At 27.9% G+C, this 11,254-nt stretch overlaps 1 protein-coding gene across 1 annotated transcript; it reads left to right on the top strand.

The window, feature by feature from the left end:
• The first annotated feature begins 4,788 nt into the window (after positions 1 to 4,788).
• On the top strand, positions 4,789 to 8,203 carry LOC108775312 (chymotrypsin-2). Its single transcript, XM_018541641.1, has 5 exons — positions 4,789 to 4,852; positions 6,315 to 6,477; positions 6,754 to 7,003; positions 7,501 to 7,638; positions 8,048 to 8,203. The coding sequence occupies exons 1-5, from the start codon at positions 4,789 to 4,791 to the stop codon at positions 8,201 to 8,203; spliced, it is 771 nt and encodes a 256-aa protein (XP_018397143.1).
• The last annotated feature ends 3,051 nt before the right edge of the window (positions 8,204 to 11,254 follow it).

Here is an 11,254-nt window from a genome sequence, read left to right as displayed (position 1 = left end):
TATATATATATATATATATATATGTATATCTGTGTTCAATTGCATTTAATATATTGTCCCAGTTTTATATAACATAATGTGACAAAAGGAACAGATCATAGTTTTATATTGATCCATTACATGGTCTATATTATTTTTAATTATTTTTAATAGCAACAATGAAAAGTACACATTGACAATATTTTCAATTACAATTATTTTTCAATATCAGTTTATCAGTAACATTTAAAAAAGTTATGTATTTAGTTAATTATGATAAAATTCAGTTCAATTACAATTCATAAACAAAACATTTTCAAGAAGATAATCATTTTAACGTTTTAGTGTTTACAGTTACGGTATTCCTTATTGATGCTGTCGCCTTTAGCATAATACAATATGAATTGTGTTTATTTCTTGTAACATATATTTTTATAAGGATAAAATATATATGTTAAGATCAATCTGTTTTTAATTGAACAAACATAACGAAAAGAATATAAATATAAAAATATAACTTAATAAAATTGACTCGGTTGAATAAATCCAAGAGAAATGATAAATGCCTTATCGAGTCAGAACACTCATTAGAAGTAGTTTAACTCTTGACATGACAACTTGTATTCTATTTTCTATGATTGTTACATTGTTCTAGGGAGCACAATGTTAACAATGTTAATTATTATATGAACTTTGAGACTTGAAAAAGATCCAAATTAGGATCGAAACGTTGTTATTATCAAAATACAATAAAGCATCATTTTAACTCACACGAACAACCAGTGTTCTGACTCGATAAGGCATTTATCATTTCTCTTGAAAAGAATATATTTACTTTAGTATATAACAAGTTCAGTTACAAATAAAAGCGTATTAAATAAGTATACGTTTATCACGCTATACGTAAGTAAAATAATAAGGTGCTGACATTCGATGTTGTAATTCTCGTTAGATAAGTAATTAATATAATTTAATGTTCTGAGAAGAAAATTCTATTTTTAGTACTGTTAAATCAAGGGGATCGAAAATGATATCATTTCGTGAATTTAATTTTCCTTGCTACAGATATGCAAAATAAGATCTTATATTAATTGTCAATTTTCATTGTTATAAATAAAAGATAGAGATCTTCGTATATCTGTAACATCGAAATTTGAATTCACAATTTATGAAATATTGCTTTCGATCTTCGCTTGTGTAACATATATCGTTGAATATCGAATGATAAAAATATCGCGTGAAAGAAATACTCGGTTATTCCCACCAGAATTAGCTACTGGCGTGGAGCTTCTCTCATTGAGAAATATAGTATATAAATATATATGTAATTATTCACATAACAGATATACTAGACAATCATAAAATTTGAATGCTACTTTTCACTATTTATGTGGCATACGGTGATTATTGTGTGTATAATACATAATACGCGCACGCGTGCACACATGGTATTAAATGTATATTAATATATATACACACACACACACACACACACACACACACACACACACACACACACACACACACACACACACACACAGGATATCCTAAAATTTACGACTCAAAATATTACACAAAAAAGTTCTCAAAAAATTAAGTAAAATTATTTGTAAACTTTTATTTTAAATAATAGTTTCTGAGATACAAGAGTTTAAATATGGCCAGTTACAGACTATGTTTAGATGAACACCAGTAATAGTATTAGATATGCGAACGATCAAAAGAAGAGGGAATAGAGAATAAAAATTCCAACTCAGAGACCATGTACTGGAATACACAGTTTCTAATAGGTCGAATTTCTTATTCTTTCTTTCCTTCGATTGTACGCAGCTTTTTAGTGAACACACTGAAATGCGTACTCATCAGTATATATATATATATATATATATATATAAATAAATAATTGTCTATAAAATAATTTACTTGTAAATTTTTCACTTGAGTTTTCAAAAACTTTGTTGCTATAATATTTTGAGTGTAGGACATCCTATATATGTATATGTGTGTGTATGTATACACGTATATCACAAAAACATCATCTATATTGCGTGATACAGGACTTTTACGCGAAAGTTACAATTTTACTTTCTACAGATACTTAAAGAACATTTGTTATCTATGGACAAAGGAGTCTACAGGTAATGAATTGAAATAATGTAGCTTTTTTTATATTTGCTACATAAAATAATATTCACTAAGATTGCTTGCGTTGTTTAAAGAGAAAAAAAAGAAAAAAGGGAGAGCAAAGAAACAATGGCTACATTCGGTTTGAGCACTCACACATGCTGTAAGTTTCATTCTATCTTTGTCATATTTCTTGCGGAAAGGAGATCGAATGAGGCTCACAACGCATAAATGCCCAAACCGAACGCATCCGATATAGCACATGATAAAGGCTCTGCTATGAGCTTGTTTATTTTTATTTATTTTTATCGTTATAATATAAGCGAAACGGTGTCTTTATTTTTAATTTCTGGTTGTGAGTACCCATTTGCATATTTTATACGGACTTCGTTTAGGCGGGATTACGGGCGTTGCGAAACACCATACACGGGTCAACGTCGAAGTCGAGATCAAACACAAAACTCCGCGCTTGGAATAACAATATGTCAGATATCGATGCGAGTTGGTGCGAATTGATGCGAGTGTTTCAGTTTCAGCGCGATATGTAGGCTTTGACTTTTTGATAATGCAACGTCGCAATTCGCGTTATTTTCGATTTATTTTAATAAAAAAAAAACTTAAAATGCAAACATTATTGTGTCTGTTAATTCTGCGACCTGCCTCCGACGTGTTCCTTTGTATAATTATATGTTAGTTAAGTATTTATATAGGCATTTACATATTTTACGAAAGAGAATTGTAACCTTCAATCTTTCTTCCAAAGGTCAGCAATAAAGATAATCGATATAGTAAGATAAACGAATATAGGAAGATAAACGATCGTATAATTTTATAATATGATGTTATACATATACATTATATTTATTTAAATCGTAAAAACAAATGAAAGTTTAGATATTTAAAATATAAACTCGTTCGGCATTTGTACGAATAAAATAAGATTTCTCGATATTATTTTTAAATTAATTCTTCATTTTATCCTCTTTTATTATTTTATTGTATTTTCTTTAGTATTTTTTCCAAAGTAATTCGTTGAATTTTTAAGAAAATGCGTCAGAATACTAACATATTATTAAAGATATACATACGTTATCGAATCACCAGACTTGGCAAATGTATTAGGAGATACGAGATAAGTGCATGTGTGTGAGGTTGAAGTGAATTTTATAAATATCCCTGGCGCATATCGCTCGCCGTAAAATTGAATAACTGATGACGTGATTATGCGAAATATAAAATTATCGCGGAATATAACACGTTTTGCTTGCCACAAATTCGTAATACTGAATAAAATTATCGCTCAAGTTTCCATAAACATGCAGAACGTAATCTTAAAAGTATCGCCAATATATTTCCTATGAATTTTAATTTATATTAATTAATTATACATTAATTTCATATTTTACAATAAGTGAAAGTAAATACGCGTGTAAGAAATAATCGACAGCCAATTATACGTCGAATCGATATCGAATTGCCGTTAGAATCATCGATATTGATTCGATGAGTTAATTGGACTTAAACGCGTGTATATATATATATATACATATATCATAGGTTTCTTTAATTAATTTTAGAGACGTAATCTCCTTACGAACCCTCTTGATTCAAAAAACCATGTATTCCTGACATGGGGCGAATGAGAATGCAGCGTTGTTGTTGGTATATCGCAATCAGTAAAAAGTGGATTTATTCACTTTTATTGATTATTCAAATTTATTCCACATAAATACAGAACGTTTCGACTCTCTTTGGAGTCATCTTCAGCTAATACAATTTTTAATTTGTCTTCTTTGTAATTTTCGTAATAAAAGTCACATCAAATTTACAGATTTGATGTTAAAATATCTCACAAAATACAAAGATGTCTTAAAAGACAATGGATCGCTCATTATAAAATATAAATTTGTCTCCCATTATTTTGAACACAAGATGTCTAAAATAATTATCTTGTATTGTTATCTATGTCACATGCTTACATTTTAGTGTCTAATTTTAAATATTATGTAATTATATTTTGCCTTAAGTTGTGTTCTTTAAACATATCTAAATGAAAATGATAAAACAACACAAGGGAAAAACATTTTTTTAATAAAATAATTTCATAGATTTATTACAAATAATTCCAAATGCGTAGAATCATAATAATAATATATAAAAATGTGCGAAGAGAGAGAAAATAAGTATATGCAAATGCTTTTATTTATTTTATTATTAAATTCATAAAAATAAAAAATATATATATAAGCAGATTATTTACATCAATTTTGATAATTCAATACATTTAGATTTTATATTATATATATTATTATTAATTATTGATCACTGCTATCTCTATCGCTCAACCCAAATCGCGTTTAAATTGCAATTTATTTCAGCAATACACATTTTTTGTACAACAACGATAGCAACTATATCCGGCTATAAATTTTCGTAGCTACTGGCGTGACAGCATATCACCTTACCCTATCACATCGTACATGAGATACATCCGGACAATGCATTTTCTTTTTATGTCCGATGTCTGACCTAAATTTAAATGCCCAACGTTTCCTTAATTATCATCGTTTACTGCGTATATAAGAACTGGTGGTAAACGAGTGTAAAAATTAATTAGCACTAAATCATCAAACACTGTAGAAAACAAAGTAAAGCTCTACTGATTAATTTTATTGTGTACTAAAAATGTTGCCAATACTCTGCGTCTTAAGTATTATTGCAATACATGAATTGTCAGGTAAGAATATAGGTATTAAGACTCCTATATATACTTCTATAAATTGATATTTTTTTGTATGTGTTTTAGCACATATATTTAATAAATATTAATTAATAATGAAGAGTCTCTTCTTTTTGGTTCTTAAATTTGTAATAAATTGTTGTAAAATTCAACTGTCATAAAAATCATTTTCGCTGAAAATGATTTTATTTAGAGATGCACCGGATATCTGGTTAGTATCTGTGGTTTCTGGCAATATATGTGACTTTTATTATCATTGATATACATTTTTAGAAATATAGCAGCCATAATGAAAGTTTTCAGGATATTCGCACCACGATGGACGTCAACAAAACATTTTCAATATAAAATTTGAGTTTTGCATATATCGTTGAAAAGATATCAGATACTAGTCGAATGCATCCTTAGTTTTATATATATTAAATAACATATAAATTAAATCCATATGTAAATATTAAATAAAATTAAAAAATAATTAAAACAACAGGGCTACGAGCCAACATTCGTTAAAATATAAAGGTCTTAGTAAATATAAAATGTCATTAGTTAAAAATAAATATAAAGTTTAATAAAATTTAAAAACAGAGACGTTTCGACCTTTATTAGGTCATTATCAATGTTAAAAAATCGCAAGATATCGTTAACGATGTACAGAATATGATATTAAAAACGAATACATGTGTAAAAATATTATAAAATACGAAAAATAAGTATATAAATTTTGTGATGTGAGTATTTAATCTCACTCGCTATTGAAGACTTAATCATCTCGGCGCAAATTGGCAAGAGTCCGACAAAAAGCAATCATTAAATAATGTAAAAGCTCCACATTTCTAAATCAAATAGTAAAATAATAAAACAGTGTCAGTAATGAATATAAATAATAAAGAATGTAAAGAAAAGAATATAATGTAAGAGTCAATTAATCAGTAAAAAAGTCAATTCTCAAGGCAATAAATTAAAATGAATATAATGTGAAATTACAATATATTGCAAGTAACTACACATCCATTTTGTTAATTTAGTAACAATTAAATTAAATGATAATCAATTACCTTGTAAAATTGTATAAAAATACAATTATGATTAATATATAATTAGAACAATGCGAAGAGAGATCCATTTCAAGATGTTGACAATAAACAAATTAAAATCAGAATAAAATTAAAAATTTGTTTTACATATTATTATTTTTTGTTATTTATTGCAATTTATTATTAATAATTTAATAATTTATTGTATTAATTATTAATTTAGTGTGTGATGTAATTTATTTATACATTATTTATACATTATTTATACATTATTTATACATTAAAATCTTATTTTAATTTATTAAATTAAACAATAATAAAAACATGAAAATTAATGGATGCTAAACAAATAAATATTGAACATGATTCTATTTTAAGTAAATAAAAAAATATTACAGAGCCTTTTTTTTATATAAAGTTTTTTTATAATTACTTAGCTGACGAGTCAGTTCAACAAATCACGAAAATCGTAGGCGGTAAACCTGCCAATGAAGGACAATTTCCTTATCAAGCATCACTTCGTATTAACGATAATCACTTCTGTGGAGGTTCCGTAATAAATAATAGATGGATCCTTACAGCTTCTCATTGCTTGACTGGGTATGTGCGACAACTGTTCTTAAAATATATTATTTTACATATAGTAAATATATTTAACAATTAAACAAGACATTCCACAATTTTCTAACGCACGTATAATTAATTACGTGCTTAAATACGTAATTAATAACAATATATAATTAATATTATCATATTTTTTCAAATAAGTCTCAAAATTTTTTTATTATAAATCTAATATTATGGCAAAAAATAGTTGTTCGAGAGAATTGTTATGTACGGCTAATTTTATTATATATAATTTTATTTTATGTATAGTTTTAATGACACGGCTATCACTGTTGTATTGGGCACTAACACTCTAAACAAAGGCGGTGATAAATACTTATCGATCAAGAAATTGGTACATCCTTACTATAATTCCGTCCTCATCTGGAATGACGTTGGATTAATTAAAGTGAACAAGGATATCGTTTTTGGAGACAAAGTGAAATCAATTGCTCTGCCCACCAAAAACTTTGACAAATCCAATTATCCGGCCACACTGTCAGGCTGGGGTACTACCAGTGTAAATATAAAATACTTATCTATTGTTATGTTGAAAGACACAAAAATTTTAGCCTTGTATCTATAAATATCAATAATTATCTAAAATTATCTATTAATAATTATTAATTATCTATAAATATCTAAAATTAGAATGGCTATATATATCTATAAATACATATCTATAAATTATAATGGGGCTGTGTGTTCGTTTTTCACGCTCACGTGCTGTAAGCTTTATCATTATTGTTCGATACTTGTAAAAAAAAGATAAAATAAAATTTACAGCGCGTTGTAAATTAAATTTAAAAAACGCACTTAAGTTATAAGAAAACTAATTGTCCGTTTTCCATACATTTGAGACACTCAGTTGTTGTTAATTAAATAATGAAGTGGATTTAAATGATTATTTGATAATTCAAATTATATTATTAAAATAATTAAAATTGATGAATTAATTTTAACGATTATTATTTTCCGGTTAATTTATATAAATTATTTATATGTGGGTTATTACAGTATCCGGGAAACACGCCAAACGATTTACACCATATTCAACTCACAGTCATGAATCAAAAGCAGTGCGCATCTAGCAGCTTTCGCGTTACCAACGCTAATATCTGCACACTCAACAAACAGGGCGAAGGCGCCTGTCATGTAAGTAAATACTAATCTGATTGAGTATTCAGGAAGAGAGTTCTTTCGTCATGAGGGAACGCATGATATCAATAATACACATACATTTTACAAATATTAATAGCATTTAGCACGATATTAAATGCTTAATTGAAAAACTCTAAATTATTTTAATTACAGAAACAGTATATTTTTTAATGTATAAAGACAATATAATATATTATGACATTATTCTTAAAGATAATATGTTTTAAATATAAAATATACATCGAATATGTTAATTTAATCACAATATATTTTTAATTATACATAATATAATTCGATAATTATATGTATATGCAATATACATTGCAATTATAATTAATTTTTGTTAAAAATAGTCAGAACAACATTTACAAGAAAAAATTTATTATATTATTTATATGTGTAGGGTGATTCTGGCGGTCCTCTGGTAGCTGACAATGAGCAGATAGGCGTGGTATCCTGGGGAATACCTTGCGCTAAAGGACGTCCAGATATATTCACGCGAGTCTACTTCTATCGGGATTGGATCAATAAATGTATCCAAGAGAATAATTCCATATAAATGGATTACGAATATTCTTACAACAATTTTGCAAATAATAATAATAAATACATCCTCTGTCAAGGTTTAATCCTCATTCTGACAATAAAAAAATTAGATAATTGTGAAATAAACAACTTAATGATTTTATTTCAACCACAAGTACAGTACTTAGACTGGATCCACAACCTCGCTTTAAGAATTGCCTTAAGCCGTAAAGCCATAAGAAATTGGCCAATCATAGTTGAATGCGAGAAAAATAATCTACTGTGATTGGTCAATTTTTTACGGCTTTACGGCTTAGGGCTTCTTAAAGTGAGGTTGTGGCCCCAGCCTAGTCATTATGATACTTCTAAATTTATTTGTATAATTCTATTTGCATATAATAAATAAATAAAAAAATGGAGAAAAGATGTTTTATATATAATTTTATATAACCATAAAACTTTTTTTTCAGGATAAATTTAAGTATATTTCTTTACATTATTTAAATTCTATTTAACTCATTTCTAATAGAAACGGAATTACAAAATAAATAATGCATGTATTTCGAATAATTCAAGTAATATAAGTAAATAAGCTAATAACAAATCGATTTTTTATTTTACATAAGAATTAACTAAACATTCATAAATAATTAACTTAAGCTGAGGAGAGATTTTCAAGCAAGTAACTTAAATTTTGCAACTGCACGCCAAGACTAAAACTAAATAAACGTGTTGCATCGTCTGTATTTCAAATTCTTCTTTTTCTTAACTGGAAACCGTTATGACTCTAGTTGATGTTGAAAATTCAACAAACGGTGATCAAAGAGATCGAAAAAAGGATACACCGGCGTATTTGTTCAACGATTAATTTATTTGCATAGTATTAATAATATATTATAACAAATAGAGTAATATTTTTGTGCTACGTACATTTATTATTAATTGAAAGAAAAATAAAGTATAAGAGAGATTATATAAAACTCATAATAAAAATATATTATAAATCATTATCTTTTAATTATTAAATTATTTTTCTTTTTCTTATATTATACAAGTGCTTGATGATATTAGTGGACATAAAAACGGGGCATCCATTCGCAATGTGTATCTCATAAACGATAGCCTACTCTTCCAAGTAACTTGATCTAGATAAATTGAATATTGCAATTGCACATAATTGGCATTAGCATAATTTCAACAACAGTAGACATTATGTCGCGTTATTAAGCAGAACCTCTTAGTTGTAAACGTGTGAACATGTGTTGTACACACATACACGCGAGCGTGTGGTATGTGTGTGTGTAAAACTATACATATATCAGTTTTATTATTATATGTATTTAAAAATTGAAACTATATTTCAAAGTTTCATTAAAATAACCTGAGTGACTTTTGACATTTTGTGATAAAGTATAATTTTTCCTTCAGTTTTGATAATTATATTTTTGAAATTATAATAATAAGCTATATATTTCGAACATACAATAAATGTAAGGAATTATCTTTAAAAATCTTTTAGAGAGAGAATGCTGAAGAACCACTGAGTATATTATTATTATTATTATTATTATTATTATATTGTAAGTATTTATATAAAATATTTTTTGACGAGAAGCACGTGCTTAAAATAAACTTTAAAATACGTGCAAAATGTACTAGTGTTAATAATTCTATGCATGTATTCAGCACGGGTTTATAAATTTATGATATAAGAGCCATTTAATTATTTATTTATTATAATAGAAGAGATTTGACAAAAAGCATTATTTATGTTGTCTTATAAATATTCATAAAATTTTAAATGTTATTTTAACAAAGATTCTTATAGAATATAATTAAAATTTTTTTGTAGTATAAAAAATTGTCAAGTAATTATTTCTTTCGTTATTTAGAGTAAACACAAAAGTGATTTATCCTCTTATTCGACGAAAACAATCGCGAGGATTGTCCTTCGACACACCGTGCAAAACGCGCAAGTCACGCACCGCTTCTCGTCGATTAACGATCGGCGAATTTAAGGAACTAGCGCGAAATCCTGGCTGAAGAGATTTCGGTCAAGCTCCTAATGACCCACTTTCAGAGGCGCATGCTCGAGCGTATATCCGACGTTGCTTTAAGGTAAAAACGTCGTAGCACGTAACCGCGCCAGCAGGTGGTGGCTTTTGCGCGCGGAATAAAGTTGAGAGGGTCCACGACAGAAGAAAACAGTGCAAAATCGGCGATCTGGTCGATCGGCGAAACATTATTGTCGCGAACAGTGAAGAAGATCGACGCGCAACCAGACTCTCGCAATATATCTCTTTGAGATCTCTTGACAATCTAGGCCATTCTAGGCCAAGGATGCGTTTCACAATAACGCTGCAATCGAACGGCTCGCGCCTTATTGTAATCAATTGTCTGCACCAATATTCTTCTAATATTGAAGATGATCAGCTTGAGGCGTGCCTGTGGTATTCATTCTCAAAATGTAGAAGAGGATGCGACATGGGATTCTTTTCGAAGAATTGAGAAGAGCCTGGCAAGTACCTTGTGTCGTTAATGTTACTATAAAATTTGAAATTGCTTGTTATTGACAAAAATCATAAATCATGCATTCGTTCATAAATCTATAATATATACATCATTCAAATGATTCAAACATAGACAGCAGGCAGTTATGCGCGTTTACTGCAGAAATAGCGACATTGCAAAGAATCGTGTCACCATTAATTTGCGCTATTAATTTAACTATTTTGCTTTGAATAGTATTTATAATCCGATCTTATATTTAAGATTGTTTTAAAATCGATATTCATGGTTGATTTTTATATTTAAGACCGTCTTAAGTATAGTCTTATAATGCCTTAAAATGCTAATACAATTCTGTGATTTATGACATCTTAAAAGATATATATGTAAATCAATCGCAGAATCGTATTAGACGTTAAGATGATCTTAACACTTTAATCAGTCTATAACAAAATGATTGCATTTTAAAATCATATTTAAGACAATCTTAACGTGCTATAAAATACCATTAATAAAGCCTTAAAATTTATCGACTCGTTTAAGTGTTTGCGAATAAAAACCGATTTTTCGCCATCTT

This window comes from Cyphomyrmex costatus, unplaced genomic scaffold (genome assembly GCF_001594065.2).
Source record: "Cyphomyrmex costatus isolate MS0001 unplaced genomic scaffold, Ccosl1.0 scaffold297, whole genome shotgun sequence".
NCBI classification, from domain to species: Eukaryota; Metazoa; Arthropoda; class Insecta; order Hymenoptera; family Formicidae; genus Cyphomyrmex; species Cyphomyrmex costatus.
The sequence above is the reverse complement of the archived record's forward strand: the minus strand, read 5'-3'. Positions and strand labels throughout refer to the sequence as shown.

What these genes read in the sequence shown, in the direction of transcription:
- LOC108775312 (XM_018541641.1), top strand. Translation starts at nt 4,789, where the DNA reads ATGTTGCCAATACTCTGCGTCTTAAGTATTATTGCAATACATGAATTG. An exon ending in CAGGCTGGGGTACTACCAGT is followed by an intron (nt 7,004 to 7,500) that starts GTAAATATAAAA and finishes GGGTTATTACAG; the next exon opens with TATCCGGGAAACACGCCAAA. An exon ending in AGGGCGAAGGCGCCTGTCAT is followed by an intron (nt 7,639 to 8,047) that starts GTAAGTAAATAC and finishes TTATATGTGTAG; the next exon opens with GGTGATTCTGGCGGTCCTCT.